Source organism: Toxotes jaculatrix, chromosome 11 (assembly GCF_017976425.1).
Source record: "Toxotes jaculatrix isolate fToxJac2 chromosome 11, fToxJac2.pri, whole genome shotgun sequence".
Taxonomy (NCBI): Eukaryota; Metazoa; Chordata; class Actinopteri; family Toxotidae; genus Toxotes; species Toxotes jaculatrix.
This window is the reverse complement of record NC_054404.1, coordinates 23721584-23745590: the sequence shown is the minus strand read 5'-3', so window position 1 is coordinate 23745590 and position 24007 is coordinate 23721584. Positions and strand designations below refer to the sequence as shown.

The 24007-nt window shown below is 41.9% G+C and overlaps 2 protein-coding genes across 2 annotated transcripts; both read left to right on the top strand.

Moving 5' to 3' along the window:
- The first annotated feature begins 1191 nt into the window (after positions 1-1191).
- Positions 1192-3266, top strand: LOC121189413. The gene is made up of 2 exons (XM_041049517.1): positions 1192-1215; positions 1846-3266. Exon 2 carries the CDS (start codon positions 1859-1861, stop codon positions 3158-3160), a length of 1302 nt encoding a protein of 433 aa, XP_040905451.1. The 5' UTR covers positions 1192-1215; positions 1846-1858; the 3' UTR covers positions 3161-3266.
- An 11712-nt stretch (positions 3267-14978) lies between these two features.
- On the top strand, positions 14979-17554 carry LOC121189409. The gene is made up of 2 exons (XM_041049512.1): positions 14979-15072; positions 16088-17554. The coding sequence occupies exon 2, from the start codon at positions 16101-16103 to the stop codon at positions 17421-17423; it is 1323 nt and encodes a 440-aa protein (XP_040905446.1). The 5' UTR covers positions 14979-15072; positions 16088-16100; the 3' UTR covers positions 17424-17554.
- Positions 17555-24007: the final 6453 nt, after the last annotated feature.

Sequence of the window (24007 nt, the reverse complement as noted above, 5' to 3'; positions counted from 1 at the left end):
CCACTCTGTTAAGAGCTGAATTGCTTTGTACTGTGTGCATGCTCTGACACTGGGCCTGGTTTATGTGGCCTGTGATGAAAATAAAGTTTAATCGAGGTGAATGTAGACTCAAGCAAACAGAAACATTGACCGATCTATTTTGTATTTACAGTCCAATTGAAAGTCCTCCAAAATGGTTCAGTCCAAGATTTTGAGACAAACAAAAGGTATATATATAGAACATCAGCGTCACATAACAGACTAAAAGACAATTCAACAGACGGTAAGCTGTTTTTTTATTACCTCTGAATAGAGAAGTCATTGAATTGGACAGATTAACTGACTCTTATAGATGCATGAACACAGATTTATGAAGGAACACAAACTATTTGACGGTGGCAGAATTCACTTCTTTTAGAAATATCATGATGAGGTACAGTAGGTGACTGTGCTGTTGTATGAAGCTAACATGATGGAACGCTGTATGTTTGACATTTCCACGTCAGAGGTGATGGGTTAGATTTACTTTAGTTTATTAACAGGCCGTTCAGATGTAATTACAGAGAAGTAATAATGTTCATTGTGAGAGTTTGATATTTGTAGAATATTAAACATGAAAATCAAAATGCTGATCCTGTTCCCAGTTACTGCTGCCTCCCTTGTGCACTAACTCTCTGTGTTCCCTTCATTCCTTGTCTCTTTGCCTGTTTTGTTCTAAGTTGTGTTCCCTGGTGTTGTTTGGTTTTTCCTTGTGCTACCTGCATGTGTTTGCAGTGTCAGTTTTTTAGGCCAAAGTTTAAGCAGAGTGTGAGCAAAGCTAACATCACTTATGAGCTGTGGACAAACCTGGTGTTGCAGTATTAAAACTAGAACTGGTGTGTGTGTGAGGTGTATGTAGGGTTACACAAAAACGTCCAATTGTACTGGAGTTGGAATCGAGGAGTCTAAAAGTAGAGCTGACCTGACAGAGGACAAAAATAATAGAAATATTATGAGGACCAGTGCCTCTCACCGTCAACAGCAATGTCCAATATTAGAAGAAAAACATTATAAAATAAATTGTTGTGCTACCTGCATGTGTTTTTCCTACATGTGTTCATGCCTGTCAACTTTGTCATCTCATCTGCTTGTAAAGCTTTTGTTATGAAAGTATCTTCACTGTATCTACCTGCATTTCAGTGTGTCTGCATTCAGGTTCCTTCCCCTGTCTTCTGGATTCGTCCTTGACAAATTCAGGTTTGTACTTGTGAAATCCCTTTTACATGTTGTATGAAGCTAACATGATGGACATATAAAAGGGATTTCACAAGTGCAAACTTTAATGCAAACTCTAAAGTTTAAAGTTGGAAGTTTGTACATTGTGCTTCCTGTGTGTAAAGTCTTATAATGCTGAAAGTTCAGCTCTGTGTTTGCAGTGTCAGTTTTTTAGGCCAAAGTTTAAGCAGAGTGTGAGCAACGCTAACATCACTTATGAGCTGTGGACACACACACACACACACACACAGCATTGGCTGTTAAGTGTCCCTCTGTTGTTTGTGCTTATCTACACACTGATAAGTTTGCTAGTTTTTGTGAACATAAATGTGTCTTAATCTATGACTTTAGAATAAAACATCCCTGGTGCTGTACACAACGCACTCATGCTGTGCAACAACACTGAAAGAGGACAAAAATAATAGAAATACTACGAACACCAGTGCATCTCACCGTCAACAACAATGTCCAATATTAGAAGAAAAACAGTTTTCAAGAGTTGACAGCAGTTTGCTGTTGTTGTTGCTACTTTAACTAATAACTCATGTATGATTGTAAAGGCTTTCTGCTTCCTGTCATTCTCTTCTCTTTCTTCCTTTCCTTCTCTCTCAGGTGCAGAGCTGAAATGGCGTCTCAAAGGAGACTCCCCATACTGTTACTCACTCTCATATTCTGCTTCTTACCATGTGCCACCTGGGGGAAAAAATACTACAGCCACCATGGGTTACGATGTGTGAGTGAATGTGAGCTTCAAGGCTTTCCTCAGTCGTATCAGTGCACAGTTCATGCATCAGATGGCACAGAAAAATTAGAGTACTGCTCACCAAAGAGGAATATGGACTACAGGGGAAACGAGTGCCTTGATTGTTGTGACCTGCACGGTAATGACTACTACTGGTGTAGAACAGGGTCAAGTTGGGGATACTGTGGAGATGTGGTAGAGAGCTCCAAACATTACACCTCCACCTACAGTGTGCCATGTACTGATAGCTGTGAACAGCGAAGTTTAGACTACTACTGGTGCCATTCCTCTCAGGGTTATGATTACTGTTCACCAAAACAGAATGTGGACTACAAAGGCTACGCCTGTCGTGAAGATCATCCCTGTGACAAACATGGAAACAGTTACTACTGGTGTAATTTGCAACAAGGAAGCTGGGGCTACTGTGCACCAGTGGAGGAAAGGGCAATGATTCATACAACCAAATATCTGAAAGACTGCATTGATGATTGTCAGTATCATACGTCTGGGGATTACTTCTGGTGCAATGCTGAAGGTAGCTGGGACTACTGCTCACCTCTACCTGACTTCACCTACAAAGGTGAACCTTGTCGCTCAGATCACATGTGTGGGAACCATGGCAAAAATTATAACTGGTGTTTCACAGCAGACAACTGGGATTACTGTGGAGTGATCACTGCTGGAGAGTGTGTGTATTCCGTGCCACAGCGCAGGAAACGACAGCCTAATAACCCAAACGTGATCTGTACCAAGGAGGACCAAAACAAGAGGAGAGTAACTGTTTTCACAGCAGAAGTAGATCACAATGCCATAGCAGAACCCAACAACAGGCTACGCAAAGAAGCGATAAATTTAATTAACCGATGGGACAACCAGGGCTTGGGCGACCGGGCCAGGTCCAACTTGATTAGATCAGAGGAGGGAAATCTTCGACTTGACCTGCAGGGACTGATAAACAGGAATAATCAGCGGTATTACAACCTGCAGATCCAGATTAACTCGGCACGCAGTAGCAGAGAAAGCACCACTCTGGCACAGATCATAGTTCCTGTTGACACTTCAGCTGAGTATATGCGTTTGGCCTTCAGGGAGAGTTTACAGCGCCGGGCGAGGATTACACTGGAAGTATCAGAGCAATCAACCAGCTCCTCAAACAACAACCAAAAGTGTCGCAGACGTCACTGAAACACACGTAGCTAATGATTATTACAGCATACACATAAATTAGCAAATGTCAATGTTGTGAATGATTGAGTGAGTCAGCATGAAGCCGTCCATTAGTAAACTTTATGTCTTTAGAAGTTCAACTCTCAGTAACAGCTAATTAATAAGGCAACAGCCATCAGTTCATTGTGCATTGAAATGTTTTCTGAACAGCTTCAGATAAGAATGGAATTACAGTCATTTTATGTTGAGCTATGAACAACAAATGTTTGATCTTTTTACACAGCACATTATCTAAAATCATGTTGATCAGCTTAACGTGGTGTAATTGTACTTTGAATCAATGTATTTTGTAAGTGAAGATAAAGACAGATGAAAATAGAAATGTGGTGTGTATGCAATAAACAAGTTTTGGAGACAAAGTAAAAATGTATCTAAAATATCAGCCTGTGTTCTTCTTCTTTGTCTGAATGTTAGTGGACAAAAATCAGAACTCTGAGAATCATCAAGTTATACAGGTACCGGTATTAGTCTTGATAACAGCTGCTGTTTTTACTTTAGGGAACAGTTGAAATTTTACCAAAGCTGAAAGCAAAAAGAAAAAAAAGTGAAAAATGTAAATCAAAAACAATAAAACATTTGAGCTTATTAAAAGGGGGTAGGCTCTTGATGAATTATAACCACATGCTATTGCAGCAAATTGGGAATTATACTAAAGGAGCTAACAGTGTTTTGTCTGGCCTGCTGCCAACTTAGGTTTGAATCCTGGGAGGAGTGTGTATATCTACATTGTTGTAAGAGGCATTAAAATGAGGTGGTTTTTTGTGTGTTTTCATTGAGAACTGTCTGACAGCTGTCTGAGCTTGTACTTTTAGGCTTCTCAATGTGAAAAACTATAGGTTATTAAGGTAATGAAATTAATAACACAGAGGCTTTGTTTAGTGTTGTGAAACACCTGTTCTTCAAGATCTCGACACAGTGTTGAAACATCAGTTTCATGTCAGCCGTCTCTATCAGTTGCCACTATTGTGAGTCCAGTGCACCGGATACTGAGGTCTGCATAATGTTGTCACTTCTCACACCCCATACTGTGGTAAATGTATTCCTGTTGTGTGTGTGAAAAACTGTAAATTTCATCCTGCAATAGTTTTCTATCAAAAGTGTGAGCAACAGTGACCCTGCAGTCTCTGCAGTCTGTAAACGTAGTACTTTGAAATGATCTTCATTCCATTCAGATACACCCCGACTATGTAGTACTTTCATTACATTTCTGTATAACTGTTGCTCAAATACGAGTTGTGGGAGCCATATTATTCTTTTTTGGCGATAGTTGCTTTTATCGATTGGTTTTGTTTGGTCACCATGGTGATGCACAAGGTTTGGGTCACGTGGGTATATTCGGTGATAGTCGGAGGTGACAAAGAGAGGCACTCACTCACCTGCGCTCAGGTAGGAGGAGGGAGGGGAGCTGGGTAGCCACACTTTTAGTTGACAGCACGCAGGAGGCTTTTATGCATGTTTTTTTTTTCCATTCATTTAGTTTACATATACTTTATACTGTGTACACGTTTCCACTGACTGGCATGTGTATTCTAAAGCTGCTGTTTACCATTTGTCTATATGAAGGAAACCTATCACAGGAGCAACTCGGACTCAGCGTATTTTGTTTGGAGTATAGCGCGTCAGACAAACAGACAGGGCCCAGTCTCTACCTCTCAGGCGACTTTAGGCTGAATTTTGGTCGCAGTATTTTGTCAACGAGAAACAAGGCGTTTTCTCAAGAAAGTCATCGCAATATCAGCGCACAAAGGAATCAGGAAGACGCCAAGTAAGTGCAGCGGTTTCAAATGAAAGGCGCCACACCTAACGTCATTTCATGGAGGACAGGTAAGCTTACCTGTGGATGTGTGTGTGATAAGGAATCTGGATTGCGTTAAAGCCGGAAGTGTCTCCGTTTGGGATCTTTTAATGTTTGAATGCTGATCGGATGCGCGATGCTGCGCTATATTTGTTCCGTGCTTTGAAGGAAGTCTGCACTTTGTGGCTTGAACATGCGATGCTTTGATGATGTTTCAATGGGAAATGATCATGTTGCTTTGTTGAAAGGAATTGCTTGGATTTACTGCGCACTGTGGATGTATTTAAATGTTGTGGTTCACTGGAAAAAAAATGGTGCTACCTCGTAGTCTGCAGAAGAGTCTGGGAAAAGAAGGCAAAGCAAGCTCACTCAAAAGAACTTGATGAATAAAATAAATGTAAATAAAAATGTAAGATGCTCTGTGGAATTAAATGGAACAAATGAATGTCCTGATGTAATTAAGGATGACATCAATCCAAGTGACAGTATCTCAAATGTTCTAAGCAATAAAACATTTCAGTCACGACAATCTTCAACTTCATCTGCACGTTTAAACGCTGAAGCTGAGTTGGCAGCTTTAGCCATGAAGAAAAAATTATTGGAGGAAAAACTGGAAGAAGAGGAGGAACGGCTGCGTAAAAGGAAAGAAAAGCTACAACTGGATGCTGAGATTGCAGGAAATATGGCAAAACTCGAAATTCTCAAAACACTGAGTACTATGTAGTACTATGAGTGGAAAGAGGACATCTACGGTTTCAGATGGAATGAACTCTTACTTGTCAAGAAAAGTTAAACAACCACTCAATGTTAGTGCAGATGAATTTATTCCATCAGTACCTGAACAGAGTGAAACAAATACACAGTATCCATACAAACAACATGAATTCAACACAAATGTGTCTGTGGATTTGGAAGCCAAAAATCATGTTCTTGGTAGTGATGGGTAGATGAGGCGTCATGAAGCATTTCGACACATTGCCAAACTGTATTGATACTGTGTCACTGAATACTGACACCTGCTGGACCTTAAAAATCCCTACAGGCAACCTGGCTGACAGACTACTGACACTGATTTGATGACCTAGTATATACAATAATATAATTTAAGTCATTGTATTTTACATTGTATTATTTCATATCTTCATTTAAATTTAAAATATCATTGATATTTTTAGATACAGCCAATAAATAATGTGAACATGTATCGTAACGTGGAAATCTAAGTGAACGCGTTGTGAATGAGGATACTTGTGGACTGGGATTTTTCTTTTTTTTCTTTTTCTTTTTTACGAAGGTTTATTGCATAATTCTTGATGAATTTGAACCGCTAAAGATCAGAGATTCTTTTGGCATATGCATCTCGTTGACATGCGCTTCCTCATAAACACAGTTTGGCGCATCAGTGTCAGTTCCTAACAGTTCCTGTATCGGTCACGTGACTTTCTTACAGCAATACGCACACCAACACGGGTTTTGCTCTATGAGCTCGACGTATGCGCCGACGCATCGGTGTTGCCGGACCCATCACTAGTTCTTGGTATAATGAGCAAACAAAATGAAATAACAGCAGTGCTGATGCAACAGTAATGTCTTTCAGCTCTACCAAAAACAGAGATTCCAATTTTTGATCCATTAAATACATTAAAATATCACACTTTTATCAGAGCCTTTGAAAATGGATCGAGAGGACTACAACAGATGACTGTGATCGTTTATATTTCCTGGAACAACATACAAGAGGTCAAGCCAAAAAACTTGTGAGGAGCTGTCAACATATCAATGCAGAACAAGGATATTTGAGGGCAAAAACGAACAAAAGGTTGCCTCCGCTTATATGGACAAAACCCTTCTGTGGCGTCCAATTAAAACAGAGGATGTAAAGGCCCTGCAGGACTTCAGCCTCTTCCATAGAGGCTGCTGTAATGCCATGGATGATGTGCAATATCTTCATGATTTGGACATGCCTTCCAACATGTTAAGCATCATTAAGAATCTGCCATACAAACTCAGAAACAGATGGAGGAGCCAGGCGCAGGAAAGATATAACCGGAGAGTGAAATTTATTTACATTAATTTAGTGAAAATGCTGACAGATCCTGTTTGGAAACATACAAGACTCTCTGCCAGTAAGTGGAAATAAAACTGTGATCAAATCTAAGTCACAGCTTCGATCTGGAAACAGAGGAACCAGCTTTGCAATCACTGTCGGCCGTGTGGAGAACAAACATCAGTCTGTAAAGAAGGAGAAGGAAATTGAACAGGAAGGAAAATATGCATTTGGTGTGGAGGACTGGAGCACTGCCCATCGTTCCGGTCCAAGTAAAATCTAATAAACAAAACAAAATTATCACTACATATGCTTTTTTGGACCAAGGGAGCACTGTGGGTTTTTGTACTGAGAGCCTGATGCACAAGCTTCACCTCATAGGGAGGAAGGGGCAGATTCTCCTTTGGACCATGGGGCAGGAGAAAGTTGTGAGCAGCAACATCATATCAGGACTGGAGGTTGCTGCTTTGGAGGAGGATAATTTACTTGAACTGCTTTATGAATGAGCTTCTGGTTAAAGGATATGCAGAGAAGGTGCCTGAAGAGGAGCTAGATTGGGGATGGAAAGGTATGGTATATACCATACCATGGAGTTTACCATCCCACCAAAGGAAAGATCAGGATCGTATTTGACTGTGGAGCAATCTATTAAAGAACATCACTGAATGCTCAGCTCCTACAGAGCCCTGATCTTACTAGTTCTCTGACTGGAGTAGTGACCTGGTTTAGGAAAGAACCAGTAGTGATCATGGCTGACATCCAGTCCATGTTTCGCTAGGTACGGGTGCCCCCTGATGACACAGACCTGCTGAGGTTCCTCTGGTGGCCAAAGGGAATATGGAACAACAACCTGCTGAGTACCGGATGAAGGTGCATCTATTTGGGGCACATCTCCTAGTTCTGCTAACTTTGCCCTCAGAAGTTGTGCACAGGACTACGGACATCACTACAGTGAAGAAACAGTGGACAAATTATTACATTGTTTTTATGTAGATTGTCTTGGGTCAGTGGCCATGGAGGAGGAAGCAGTGTCACTTTACCAGGAGTTGGTCTCTCTGTGCTCCAAGGGAGGATTTACCCTCACAAAGTGGATGAGCAACAGGTCTGGAGTGCTGGAAGCCATTCCTGAAAATCACAGAGCAAGAGGCATGGAACGGTTGAATATGGAGTTGGATTCATTACCTGTGGAGAGAGTGCTGGGTGTGGAATGGTGCATAAAATCAGATGACATCAATGATGTCATGCTGCAGAAGGGAATTAAATGGAGCTTTAATCCACCTGCTGGCTCGCATCATGGAGGATCACAGGAGAAGCTAATAAGGTCTGTGCACCTAAATTCAACTTTTAAGTTACAAAACCTGGATGAAGAGGGTCTTCACACAGTACTTTGTGAGATTGAAGCTATCATCAATAGCTGTCATATCACCAAGGCTTCCATGGATCCAAGTGACCTGGAAGCATTCACCTGGAGTGTTCCAACCAACAGACGTGTATGCACATCTGGAAACAGGTGTAATACATGTCTGACTTATTTTGGAAAAGATGGGTCAAGGAATACCTACCTCAACTACAGGAGTGTCAGAGATCAGTTCAGGTATGAAGAGGAACACTTAGCCAATGGGGCGAGTGATACAAACCTTTCCAGACCAAAGAGGATTTGTTCGACAGGTGCGGATTAAAACCAAGGGGGGAGTTGTAGGTTTCAGCAGTGAGGATCACTTCCGCATTCAAAAAGCTGCAGTTCCTCAGCTGTCGCTGGGGGCTGGTGAGCAATTCTCCATTGACCCCCATGTTAAAATAGCCAACTTTACAGCCTAAAAAAACATATTTACAGCCTGGTACATTTTTTGTTTTTGGTCTCTATTGATAGTTTCTACCTCCGTGAACACTGAGAGGGGGTGAATTTTTTTGTACCAGAACCGTTTTAGTGTAATTTAGGCTTAAAATTCTTACATAAATTAGGGCGTGGTTACATTGAGTGACAGCTCCATAGACAGGCACTGGCAGTTAGCTCTTTGCTAAAGCATCGGCTGGGCTAGGCGGCTACATCCAGAGGCCTCCGGCTACCTCCAGCGTTTGACAGGGGCTGCAGTGTCCGTGTTTGCCAATGTTCGGATAGGTTTTTCTGATAATATGGCATGTTGTAGTGTACACTGTACAAACGGACCGTCGAAAGAGTCTGTGTTGCAGTTTTTTCTGTAAGTTGATTTCTCACTAATTTACCTGGCTGTTTGCACTAATTAGCATGTATTATAATATTTTGCCGCTGGCTTATGACTTCATTGCCGATTTATGGTCGCTGCTGATACCGATAGAGGACCGGAGCAGCTAATGTTAGGAACGCTTTTGCAGTGTGTTCCGTGCTCTCAGAGTCCGTTTATTGTGGGAATACTAGGCTACAAATTTCGTCTTAATTTTTCTGTTTAAAAAGTCCAACATTGCATGAACAGAGCAGCTCCGTCAGTAAGCGGCTGCTGTTGTTTGTGTGCTGCTGTAACTGTAAGTGGATTGTGGATGGAAGCAGCAGTGAAAGCCGGTAAATATTAAATATTGCTCCAAGCTAAGTGGGCAGGTTCTCGGCCGGCTGACCCGTAGAGTAACCGCTTCTCTGCCAAATATGTGTGGTGGGGAATCCTCCCCTACTCTAGGTGGAGCTGCTGAGTGCAGCCTTGAGCCAGTCCCTCCTAACTCCTCCTAATCAGGAACAAGTTATATAAGACACCTGTGATCTTTTGTCTCTCTCTTTGCCTCCTGCTCTGTTCCTGCTGTGGCTGTCCAGGTGCTGCATTGCTTGTGAGGGGTTTGATAATAGCTTTTAACACCCTGTGGTGAGTTGGCCTGTGATTGTTCTTTTTTTAATACTTTTTAAATAAGCAGTGTGAACTTGGTTAATGGTGTTTCTTCCCCTTTCTTTTAGGTTCACCTGCACTATTGCTGTTTTGCCCCTTCATTTGCCCCTTAGTCGTCTTTAGTTGCCCCTTTGTTTGCCCCTTACTTTGCCCCTTTAGTTTACCCCTTAGTTTGCCCTTAGTTTGCCTTTGTTGGACCTTAGTTTAACCTTTGTCTACTTGTTTAGATTAACTTTTACATTTAGTTTTGGCTGGTAGATTTAGTTTGACCTTTTGTTTTTGACTTTTGCCTTGAATTTAGGCTTCAGTTCCTTTAGTTATTTTCTTATTGATTTCTTTTGTTTGAATTTGCTCCTGGCCAACTGGGTTATCTTGTATTTTTGCTTGGCTGATTATTGTTTATTGGGTTGTATTTGCTTTACCATCATTGTTCATTTGCTTGCGATTAAATTTTGTTTTGAGATTCTTTTCTTTCTAGGTGGAGTGCTACTGTGGAGAGGCTAGGCACCTGTGGTGAGGGCCCTTCACTGAATTTCACGTGCGTTAATATACAGGGACACTGTAGACTGCACCATTTGCTGTGAGGTTGCCGTGAGTTTGATTTGCTGCACCAAGGGTGAGTAGTGGTAGCACTCCTGGCACTCCTTTGTGTAGTCTGCCTTTCTGCATATGGCCTCTGCTAGTGTTTTTAACTTGAATTTTAAAATCTTAAATATATTGTTCTTTTAACTCGATTGTTGAGGCCTTCCTCCTTTTTTTAGTATATAAAACATAATAAAATACATTTTAACTATTTCATTCAGTTGCCGGTATTCTTTTCACCTCTTTCTTTCTTTTTCAGCAGTTCTCATCAGTTCCAGTCTTTCTTTGTTTTTTTGTGATTATTAAATACATTCATAAATTTTTTAACTCACGTCTCTGCCTCAGTAACGTACCTGTGTGTCTTGTACATTTACTAAGAAGTTTATGCTAGGAATTTCCTGGGGTGCGAGTCCCCAGGTGGCGTTGTCGGTGATTTAAATCCTCCCTTTAGTGCCCCTCGCCACATTCAGGCGTTGTCGGCAGGATTCTGTAGAGCAGAGATGTGTAGTTATTTTTGTTTTGTAGCCCAGTTGGTCCTTTACTCTTTTTTTTTTTTTTTTTTTTTTTTTTTTTTTTTTTTTTTTTTAGCCATTAATAGTATTAATTGTGTTTCTAGAACCAATATCAGTAGTTTGTTGGTGGGGCCAAACAGCAGTAGGTCCTAGATGGATCTCTGAATTTCAAGCCCAGCTAAGAGACTTGGTTACACAGCTGCAAGCTGAGAATCGTCGTATGTGCCAGGAACGGGAGGACAACCAGCCTGGGACCAGCACTGCATCGACCAGCTCTGCGCCTGGACACCCATCAGTCCATGTCCCACAAACTGAGAGACTGATTTATCTTCCCAGAGACAGGAAGTGTCCAATTTTTAGAGGTAGGACTGGTTTAGCTGATCAGCTGAAAAAGCACTTTTTATTTATGATCATTTAGAGGGTGAAGCCAGGGAAGAGATTAAATACCGGTCGCGGGAGGAAAGGGATGATCCAGATAAAATCCTAGACATTTTGCAGGAACTTTATGGATGTACTAGGTAGTGCTGTGCGATAGTACGATATATATCGTTAAACGATAGAAAAATGTCTATCGTACGATACAGTCCTCTATCGTTTTTATCGTAATTTTAACGTGTATGGGCTGTACTTGCTCAGATAATGTAACTGCAGCTGCGTTGCCGCTTCCGGCACCATTTTACGACACAAACTCCTTTACGGCTGATTGTTGACCATGCGGGCTGACTGCTCACTGTTTTCCATTTGCATGAGAGCTATCTCAGCCTAGTTATGGATTCCGCTAGTGGTAGCATGGTCGGAGGGATGGAGTGCATAACAAACGTCGAACCAACAGAGGAGGAATTGGTCCCCAAACGAGGAAAAAGGAACTCCGCTGTTTGGTTTTGGTTTGGATATTAAAAGACAGACATCGACCAAAACAAGGTGATATGTAAAATATGCCACCAAGAGGTCGCTACTCACGACTCGAACACTACTAATCTCTTCTATCATTTGAAGACAAGGCATGCTGAACAGTACACGGAGAGTCAAAAAATGCAGCAAAGCACGAAACCTAAAACTGACGAAAAGAAAAGCACCTCTGAAACCGTTCATTTAATAGCACCAGGCCTGTTTGTTAAATGGTAGGCATACTTGAATGTTACTAGCACTTTATGTTGCACTTTATTGCACTACTTGAAAACTGAATATTGTATCTGAGTGGGTCTGTTACTGTACTTTATTTCTTTGCACTTTATTGCATTACTTGAAAACTCATTACACCATCAGATATTTCTGAATGATATTTGTTCATTTAATATATTACATTTTAATTTTAATTAATTTTATTATAGTTTTTTAATTGACCAATAAGAAAACAGAAACAAAAAGATTTCATTGTTTCAATCTTTAAAACTGTTTAATAAAAGAAAAGGAGAAAAGATAAGATAAATTTGCATTCTTGTGTGGATATATATAATTTTAAGAAGAAATTCTATATCGGGATATATATCGTTATCGGGATATAAAATTACCTATATCGGGATATAATTTTTTTCCCATATTGCACAGCACCAGTACTAGGTCATATGTGTCTTTGCGGGAAGAGTTCTTTTCAAGAAAACAACAAGAGGTGGAAACATTGCAAGAATTTTCCCATGCATTGATGTGTTTGATGAACAAAGTTGTCAGAAAGGCCCCTCACATTTTACTAAATAAGGATGTGTTACTCAGAGATCAATTTGTTGAACATGTGTCTGACTGTTCCCTACGCCGAGAACTTAAGCAATTTGTACAGGGTCACCCTGCTGCTACTTTGGTAGAGGTTCGCAGTGAGGCCATTAGGTGGGAACACGAAGGAATGCCAGGGGGTGGCCGGGGTAGAAGTCACTCTGTCCCTTCTGTATTTGGTTTTCAGCACACTGTTCATGGTAACCAGTCCAGCCACAGCAGAGCAAGCAATGCCTCCTTTAACTCTGAGATAGGTGAGCTAAAGGAAATTCTCAGGAACCAGCAAGAGCAGCTGAATCAGCTTAGTCTGGCTGCCCTAGCCATTGCTCCTAGACCTCACCGTCAGCGGCACCAGCAACCTGTCATATGTAGGAGATGCCAGCAGCCCGGGCATTTTGCTAGGGAGTGTAATGGCAGGTATGTAGCTCCACAGCCAGCTTTAACAAATGTGCCCACAAGCTCCAATGTGAGGCCATGCCCTCCAGCACAGGGAAACTTTCACCCCCTGAACTGCTGAGCCAAGGTTCAGGTGGGGGCTCTTCAGGCTCAGATTCTGTTAGTGAAAGTCCTGAAAATCTGGTTGCAGCTTGCCCACATATCACTGTAATGATGGAAGGGGTTGGGGTTCCCTGTTTGGTTGACACTGGGTCCATGGTGTCAACCATCACTGAGAGTTTCTTTGCGCAGCATTTTGAACCTTAGGGCCCTTGGGCCCTTGCAATTGGTTGAGGCTAAGTGCTGCTAATGGGCTAGCAATACCATATGTAGGCTATTTTGAGTTGGATGTGCAGCTTTGTGGAAAGGTTGTTTCCAAACGTGGAATTTTAGTGGTCAAAGATTCCCCACACAGTGCTCCTACAGTTCCTGGTGTCGTAGGCATGAACATTATCAAAGAGTGTTATTGGCAGTTGTTTGTACAGCATGGTCCTGCTCTCTTTAACTTACCCTCTGTGTTGCAGGCACCGGCCCTAATTCACCAGGCTCTCCAGTACTGTCACCAGGTCCAAGCTACTGCACCTCCCGATCGCTCAGGCTGTGTGAGAGTGAAGGGAGAGTGCAGAGTCCCAGGGGGTACCCTGAAAATTGTAGCCGCCACCTGTTCCCAACATCTAGTAGATGCCTTGTTTGAGCCCCTGAGCAAAGGTTTGCCCGCTGGTCTCCTTGCCTCCCCGGCACTGGTTGATGCAAACAGAGGTACTGTTTACATCCCCATTGTTAATGTAGGGATTGAGGATGTTGTGCTGTACCCCCGCACTATTTTAGGTACACTGTGTGTCTTGTACATTTACTAAGAAGTTTATGCTAGGAATTTCCTGGGGTGCGAGTCCCCAGGTGGTGTTGTCGGTGATTTAAATCCTCCCCTTAGTGCCCCTCGCCACATATGGTACACTCCCACTAAAATCCAATATGGCGCAGCTCAAATGCCTGTGGTTTGGTCACAAAACCGACTCCCCGAAACCAATGGGTGACGTCACGGGTGCTACGTCCATGTCTTATACAGTCTATGATTAAAACACAGACCAGCTGCCTGGACCGGCCGATTACAAATGTCTGTCTGCTGCAGGAGGCTGAGGTCGGTTGAGGACAGACTTCAGTTGTGATTTTTTTCATTTGGACTGTTTTTGGTTTTAGGGTTTTTAATTTGTTTTGGCTTTTTTGAGATTGACTATAAGAAGATTCAGGATTATGGACACAGACAAACTGACTAAGGAACAGGGGGAACAACAAGACTTAAATACACAGGGGTAATGTGCAACAGGTGAAACCAATCAGGATGGGGCAAACAATCAAAAAGTCAGACAAAGACAGATGGAAAGGTAGAACTATAAGAGAGCAGAGAGATATTCCTCTATCTGTGCTCATTCTCTCACTGCACAAATGATAATTATATCTGCTCACAATGGTTTGGTCTGTTTATATATGTGTCACTCCACTGATTGGTATGTTCTTCAGTGTAACAGCTAACTCCAGCCCTCAGATTCCACTGTGTAGTCCTGTCCTGCAGCAGAGCTTCAGCTTGTGTGACATGGAAACCTTTACCCCAGGTTTTTACTTTTAAATTCTATATTTCTTCCTCCTGATGTCTAATGAATGTTTAAATGAAGTCAGTTAAATTCCACTCTGTTAAGAGCTGAATTGCTTTGTACTGTGTGCATGCTCTGACACTGGGCCTGGTTTATGTGGCCTGTGATGAAAATAAAGTTTAATCGAGGTGAATGTAGACTCAAGCAAACAGAAACATTGACCGATCTATTTTGTATTTACAGTCCAATTGAAAGTCCTCCAAAATGGTTCAGTCCAAGATTTTGAGACAAACAAAAGGTGTATATATAGAACATCAGTGTCACATAACAGACTTCGCGACAATTCAACAGACGGTAAGCTGTTTTTTTATTACCTCTAAGTTGATACATGAATGCAGATTTATGAAGGAACACAAACTATTTGACGGTGGCAGAATTCACTTCTTTTAGAAATATTATGAGGTACAGTAGGTGACTGTGTTGTTGTATGAAGCTAACATGATGGAACGCTGTATGTTTGACATTTCCACATCAGAGGTGATGGGTTAGATTTACTTTAGTTTATTAACAGGCCGTTCAGATGTAATTACAGAGAAGTAATAATGTTCATTGTGAGAGTCTGTCAACTTTGTCATCTCATCTGCTTGTAAAGCTTTTGTTATGAAAGTATCTTCACTGTACCTGCATTTCAGTGTGTTCTGGCTTCGTCCTTGACAAATTCAGGTGAAATCTGAATTTTACATGACATGAACATTTTACATGTGAGTAAACTTTAAAGTTTATTCACATGTAAAAGGGGAAGTTGTCATTAGTGCAAACTTTAATGCAAACTCTAAAGTTTAAAGTTGGAAGTTTGTACATTATGCTTCCTGTGTGTAAAGTCTTATACTGCTGAAAGTTCAGGTCTATCTTTGCAGTCTTAGTTTTTTAGTGCAAAATTTAAGCAGAGTGTGAGCAAAGCTAACATCACTTATGAGCTGTGGATAAACCTGGTGTTGCAGTATTAAAACTAGAACTTTGGCTGTTCAGTGTCCCTCTGTTGTTTGTGCTTATCTACACACTGATGAGTTTGCTAGGTTTTGTGAACATAAATGTGTCTTAATCTGTGACTTGAGAATGAAACATGCAGTGCAACAACACTGACAGAGGACAAAAATAATAGAAATGTTACGAGGACCAGTGCATCCCACCGTTAACAACAATATTAGACGAAAAACATTCTAAATTAAATCCTTTGATAAATTCCTTAAAACACTTTTCAAGAGTTGACACAAGTTTGCTGTTGTTGTTGCTACTTTAATTACTCATGTATGATTGTAAAGACTTTCTGCTTCCTGTCGTTCTCTTTCTTCCTCTCCTTCTCTCTCAGGTGCAGAGCTGAAATGGCGTCTCAAAGGAGACTCCCCATACTGTTACTCACTCTCATATTCTGCTTCTTACCATGTGCCACCTGTGGAAAAACGTACTACAGCCACCATGGGCTACGATGTGTGGGTAAATGTGAGCTTCAAGGCTTTCCTCAGTCGTATCAGTGCACAGTTCATGCGTCAGATGGCACAGAAAAATTAGAGTACTGCTCACCAAAGAGGAATATGGACTACAAGGGAAATGAGTGCCTTGATTGTTGTGACCTGCACGGCAAAGACTACTACTGGTGTAGAACAGGATCAACTTGGGGATACTGTGGAGATGTGGTAGAGAGCTCCAAACATTACACTTCCACCTATGGTGTGCCATGTACTGATAGCTGTGAACAGCGAAGTTTAGACTACTACTGGTGCCATTCCCCTCGGGGTTATGATTACTGTTCACCAAAACAGAATGTGGACTACAAAGGCTACGCCTGTCGTGAAGATCATCCCTGTGACAAACATGGAAACAGTTACTACTGGTGTAATTTGAAGCAAGGAAGCTGGGGCTACTGTGCACCAGTGGAGGAAAAGGCAATGATTCATACAACCATATATCTGAAAGACTGCATTGGTGACTGTCAGTATCATACGTCTGGGGATTACTTCTGGTGCCATGCTGAAAGTAGTTGGAGCTACTGCTCCCCTCTACCTGACTTCACCTGCAAAGGTGAACCTTGTCGCTCAGATCACACGTGTGGGAACCATGGCTATAGTTATAACTGGTGTTACACAACATACAACGATGACTGGGATTACTGTGGAGTGATCACTGCTGGAGAGTGTGTTTATTCCGTGCCACTGCGCAGGAAACGACAGCCTAATTATTCAAATGTGATCTGTACCAAGGAGGAAAACAAAAAGAAGAGAGTGACTGTTTTCACAGCAGAATTAGATCACAATGCCATAGCAGAACCCAGCAATAGGTTACGCAAAGAAGCGCTAAGTTTAATTAACCAATGGGACAACCAGGGCTTGGGCGACTGGGCCAGGTCCAACTTGATTACATCAGAGGAGGGAAATCTTCGAATTGACCTGCAGGAACCGATAAACAGGAATAATCAGCGGTATTACAACCTGCAGATCCAGATGAACTCGGCACACGATAGTGGACAAAGCACCACTCTGGCACAGATCATAGTTCCTGTTGACACTTCAGCTGAGTACATGCGTTTGGCCTTCAGGGAGAGTTTACAGCGCCGGTCAAGGATTTCACTGGAAGTATCAGAGCAATCAACCGAGCTGGTTGATTGCTCTGAACAAACAACAACCAAAAGTGTCACAAACATCAATTAATGATTATTAGAGTATACACATAAATTAGCAAAGGTCAATATTTGGCAGAATGAGTGAGTCAGCATGAATCTGTCCATTAGTAAACTTTACGTCTTTAGAAGTTCAACTCTCAGTAACAGCTAATTAATAAGGCAACAGCTATCAGAGACATTAAAATGAGTTTTTTTGTGTGTTTTCATTTAGAACTGTCTGACAGCTGTCTGAGCTTGCATTTTTAGGCTTCTACCTATAAAAAAAAACTATAGGTTATTAAGGTAATGAAATTAACATTAAAGAAATCAAGCAACAATATATATTTTTTAAGGGTCGTGTGTTCTTGGTAAAAATGGATCTTTCAGGTACTTTGACAGTTGCACCAGCTGTAGCACTATGTATGGTATCATTATATCATGATGGTGAACACAGAGGCTTTGTTTAGTGTTGTGAAACACCTGTTCTTCAAGATCTCGACACAGTGTTGAAACATCAGTTTCATGTCAGCCGTCTCTATCAGTTGCCACTATTGTGAGTCCAGTGCACCGGATACTGAGGTCTGCACAATGTTGTCACTTCTCACACCCCATATTGTGGTAAATGTATTCCTGTTCTGTGTGTGAAAAACTGTAAATTTAATCCTGCAATTGTTTTCTATCAAAAGTGTGAGCAACAGTGACCCTGCAGTCTGTAAACGTACGTAGACCTAAATGCAGATCTTGATGAGAAAAACAACAGCGCCTTTAAAAAGTACTTTGAAATGATCTTCATTCCATTCAGATACACCCCGACTATGTAGTACTTTCATTACATTTCTGTCTAACTGTTGCTCAAATACGAGTTGTAGGAGCCATATTATTCTTTTTTGGCGATAGTTGCTTTTATCGATTGGTTTTGTTTGGTCACCATAGTGATGCACAAGGTTTGGGTCACGTGGGTATATTCGGTGATAGTCGGAGGTGACAAAGAGAGGTGCTCACTCACCTGCGCTCAGGTAGGAGGAGGGAGGGGAGCTGGGTAGCCATACTTTTAGTTGACCGCACGCAGGAGGCTCTTATGCATATGTTTTTTTTTCCATTCATTTAGTTTACATATGCTTTATACTGTGTACACATTTCCACTGACTGGCATGTGTATTCTAAAGCTGCTGTTTACCATTTGTCTATATAAAGGAAACCCCTCAAAGGAGCAACTCGGACTCAGCGTATTTTGTTTGGAGTATAGCGCGTCAGACAAATAGACAGGGCCCAGTCTCTACCTCTCAGGCGACTTTAGGCTGAATTTCGGTCGCAGTATTTTTCTCAACGAGAAACGAGGTGTTTTCTCAAGAAAATCATTGCAATATCAGCGCACAAAGGAATCAGGAAGACGCCAAGTAAGTGCAGCGGTTTCAAATGAAAGGCGCCACACCTAACGTCATTTCATGGAGGACAGGTAAGCTTACCTGTGGATGTGTGTGTGATAAGGAATCTGGATTGCATTAAAGCCTGAAGTGTCTCCGTTTGGGATCTTTTAATGTTTGAATGCTGATCGGATGCGCGATGCTGCGCTATATTTGTTCCGTGCTTTGAAGGAAGTCTGCACTTTGTGGCTTGAACATGCGATGCTTTGATGATGTTTCAATGGGAAATGATCATGTTGCTTTGTTGAAAGGAATTGCTTGGATTTACTGCGCACTGTGGATGTATTTAAAAGTTGTGGTTCACTGGAAACAAAAAATAGTGCTACCTCGTGGTCTGCAGAGGAGTCTGGAAAAAAAAGGCAAAGCAAGCTCACTCAAAAGAACTTGATGAATAAAATAAATGTAAATAAAAATGCAAGATGCTCTGTGTAATTAAATGGAACAAATGAATGTCCTGTGTCCAAATGACAGTAAATATGCATTTGGTGTGGAGGAGTGCACTGCCCATCATTCCGGTCCAAGTAAAATCTAATAAACAAAACAAAACTATCACTACATATGCTTTTTTGGACCAAGGGAGCGCTGTGGGTTTTTGTACTGAGAGCCTGATGCACAAGCTTCACCTCATAGGGAGGAAGGGGCAGATTCTCCTTCGGACCATGGGGCAGGAGAAAGTTGTGAGCAGCAACATCATATCAGGACTGGAGGTTGCTGCGTTGGAGGAGGATAATTTACTTGAACTGCTTTATGAATGCGCTTCTGGTTAAAGGATATGCAGAGAAGGTGCCTGAAGAGGAGCTAGACTGTGGGGATGGAAAGGTATGGTATATACCATACCATGGAGTTTACCATCCCACCAAAGGAAAGATCAGGATCGTATCTGACTGTGGAGCAATCTATTAAGGAACATCACTGAATGCTCAGCTCCTACAGGGCCCTGATCTTACTAGTTCTCTGACTGGAGTAGTGACCTGGTTTAGGAAAGAACCAGTAGTGATCATGGCTGACATCCAGTCCATGTTTCACTAGGTACGGGTGCCCCCTGATGACACAGACCTGCTGAGGTTCCTCTGGTGGCCAAAGGGAATATGGAACAACAACCTGCTGAGTACCGGATGAAGGTGCATCTATTTGGGGCACATCTCCTAGTTCTGCTAACTTTGCCCTCAGAAGTTGTGCACAGGACTACGGACATCACTACAGTGAAGAAACAGTGGACAAATTATTACATTGAATTTATGTAGATGATTGTCTTGTGTCAGTGGCCATGGAGGAGGAAGCAGTGTCACTTTGCCAGGAGTTGGTCTCTCTGTGCTCCAAGGGAGGATTTACCCTCACAAAGTTTATGAGCAACAGGTCTGGAGTGCTGGAAGCCATTCCTGAAAATCACAGAGCAAGAGGCATGGAACGGTTGAATATGGAGTTGGATTCATTACCTGTGGAGAGAGTGCTGGATGTGGAATGGTGCATAAAATCAGATTATTTTAAGCTCAGGGTTGTACTGAGGGACAGACCACTTACCAGAAGAGGAATCCTTTTCACTGTCAGCTCCACTTATGATTCCCTGGGAATGCTAAGCTCTGTGGTATTCACAGCGAAGAAAATTTTGAGAGATTTGTGCAGGAGAGAAATTGGCTGGGATGACCCTGTACCAGAGTCAGTGTCTAAGGACTGGCAGAAGTAGCTGCAGCAGCTCCATCTGCTGGACACATTTGAGGTTGCCAGATGTGTGAAACCACCAGGGTTTGGAGAAGTCGCCACAGCCCAGTTACATCATTTCTGTGATGCTAGTGAGGATTGGTATGGAACAGTGTCATACCTGTTGTTGAAAAATGAGCATTTAGAAATACACAGTTCTAATGGGAAAGGCCCAAGTGGCTCCTTTGAAATCTGTTACCATCCCCACAATGGAGCTCATTGCTGCAACCATTGCCAGCCGCATGGATGTACTTTGGATACATCAGGAACGAGACTTCATAGTTCAAAGTTTTTGTTGCAAATCGGGTCTCTCAAATCCTGAAAGTTTCCTGTCCTACTCAATAGAGGTACGTGGACGCTGAATCAAGCAGATGTGGCCTCTTGAGGTGTGAAAGTGGATGTGTTCATCCAAAACCATACATGGGTGTCAGGGCCTCACTTTCTTTTACATCCTGAGAGTGAGTGGCCTGTTAACAAGGAAGACATCAACTATCTGTCGCCTGAGGACCCAGAGGTCAAAAGAGTTGCTACAGTGAATATCATGCCTAGGAAGTCTAGGAAGATCCAGTGGCTCATCTGATCCAGTGTTTTTCCTCTTGGACATGCCGAAAGAAATCTGTGGCATGGTTCTTGAAGATTAAAGACTGGCTCATGTCTTGAAGAGGAGACAGTTACATCTGACCTTTGCACAGTCTGACATCAATGAGGAACAACAGACATCCTCACTGGCAGAGGAGATGAATCGTTTTAAAAGGACAGCTGTACACAGGGGTCTTCCTATGAAAGACTTGGACCGGGCTGAGCTTGCTATCATTAAGCTCTGTCAAGGACAGAGATTTTCTGAAGAACTAGCCAGTCTGGAGAAAGGCCAGCACATTAAGTACCTCCATAAGCTCTGTCCACAGTTGCAAGATGGAATCCTAAGAGCTGGTGGTCGGCTCAGTAGATTGTCTATGACTGTGGAAAGTAAACATCCCATAATACTAGCAAAGGATCTTCACATCTCAGAGCTCTTGCTTAGACATGTACATCAGGAAGTGGGATATGGTTGACATTTCCCAGGAGCAGAGCATGAGCTGAAAGTTGCCATTGAACAGTGGTATCAGGTGCAGATCAATGATGTCATGCTGCAGAAGGGAATTAAATAGAGCTTTAATCCACCTGCTGGCTCGCATCATGGAGGATCACAGGAGAAGCTAATAAGGTCTGTGCACCTAAATTCAACTTTTAAGTTATAAAACCTGGATGAAGAGGGTCTTCACACATTACCTTGTGAGATTGAAGCTATCATCAATAGCTGTCCTATCACCAAGGCTTCCATGGATCCAAGTGACCTGGAAGCATTCACCTGGAGTGTTCCAACCAACAGACGTGTATGCACATCTGGAAACAGGTTCAATACATGTCTGACTTATTTTGGAAGAGATGGGTCAAGGAATACCTACCTCAACTACAGGAGTGTCAGACATGGTCAAGTATGAAGAGGAACCTTGTCGTGGGAGATCTTGTGGTCATAGTGGACAGTACGCCGCCTTGGAACACTTAGCCAATGGGGCGAGTGATACAAACCTTTCCAGACCAAAGATTCTTTTTTGGTGATAGTTGCTTTTATCGATTGGTTTTGTCTGCTCACCATGGTGATGCACAAGGTTCACGTGGGTATATTCGGTGATAGCCGGAGGTGACAAAGAGAGGCACTCACTCACCTGCGCTCAGGTAGGAGGAGGGAGGGGAGCTGGGTAGCCAAACGTTTAGTTGACCGCACGCAGGAGGCTCTTATGCTTGTTTTTTTCAATTCATTTAGTTTACATAAGCTTTATACTGTACACACATTTCCATTGACTGGCATGTGTATTCTAAAGCTGCTTTTTACCGTTTGTCTATATAAAGGAAACCCATCAAAGGAGCAACTCGGACTCAGCATGTTTTGTTTGGAATGTAGTGCGTCAGACAAATAGACAGGGCTCAGTCTCTACCTCTCAGGCGACTTTAGGCTGAATTTTGGTCGCAATACGAGTCTTTTGAAAATGGTTATCATCCTCATCATGAGAAGTTTATTTAATCAACTCTGTGGAGATGTTTCCATCACACAACACAATCAAGACAGCCCTAAATCGAAGCACTTGTGAAGGCAGGAATCAAGAAGAAACAGCATTAGACTGGTTTAAGTCATATTCAGTTTGATCATGTTCATCTTGTCACTAAGTTTATGTATAAAGTTAATGGCCAGGAAACAAAACTGGAGCAACTAAAAATCATCCAGACAATAGAGAAAAAGGATCAGGAGCTAAACTCAAGGAAAATACAAATGTCTGTACTGAGGCAAACAGTGCAGAGGATGATCCAGGAGAACATGAGCAGTGGAAACAGGTAACCCCACAAGTATGGACACAGACAAAGGAACAGGGGGAACAACACGACTTAAATACACAGGAGTAATGGGCAACAGGTGAAACCAATCAGGGTGGGGCAAACAATCAAAAAGGAGTGAAGCCAGACAAAGACAGGAAGTAGAACTAGACCAGGTAAACAGGGGACAACAGGAAATACACAAGCAAAACTGAAGTGACAAAAACAAGAATAACTTCATTCAACAACAAAACAGGAACTACTAACAGAACTTAACAAACTAAACCAGAGACCAGTAAAGGGTTCAACACAAGTCCAAGAAGAGTTCAGAAAACAGCACCCTTAGGGGCTGATCATGACAGTTGTACACTGTTGCCCATGAAGTTGGGATCATTTTGTTTTCAGACACATTCCTCTTTTTATTCCTATTTCTGCACATCAGTAATGTGTTTGGAAGAGACTGATCAATAAAGTTTTCAGAAGATATAAACTTTATCCATCAAGAATAAATCACATTGTCACAATCATTTTATGAGAAGAGGTCAAATATATTTTATTACAACTTGATGGGCAACAGTTTATTTCTATTACAGTTACTGTTGGTGTGTAGTATTCTTTATTGGCAGATCTGGATCCTTTGAGCAGCCAGTACCACTCAACACTCTGTACTTACTACACATTATTATTATGTATTTCACAGTTTAGATGTGTGACCAAACTGCACAGTGCAATAATTTACATTTGTAAATAATTATTATAGTATAAAAACAGGTTACTAAAACATATGTATATAAGTTTCAGGTCAATTCCGAGCACAGGGGGACTGGTCTGGTCTGACTGGAACTGTCACTTATCACGTATTATGTAATGTCTATTTGTCTTCTGTCCTCGTGCGTCCTTCAAGGACTGGGCTGTCTGTGATGGTCATGTGACAGGGTCAGAAAATACCCTTCACTTCATGCAGCTGTCAGGATGAATGTGTTTATGTGACAGATGGAAAGGTAGAACTATATGAGAGGAGAGAGATATTCCTCTATCTGTGCTCATTCTCTCACTGCACAAATGATAATTATATCTGCTCACAGTGGTTTGGTCTGTTTATATATGTGTCACTCCACTGATGGGTATGCTCTTCAGTGTAACAGCTAACTCCAGCCCTCAG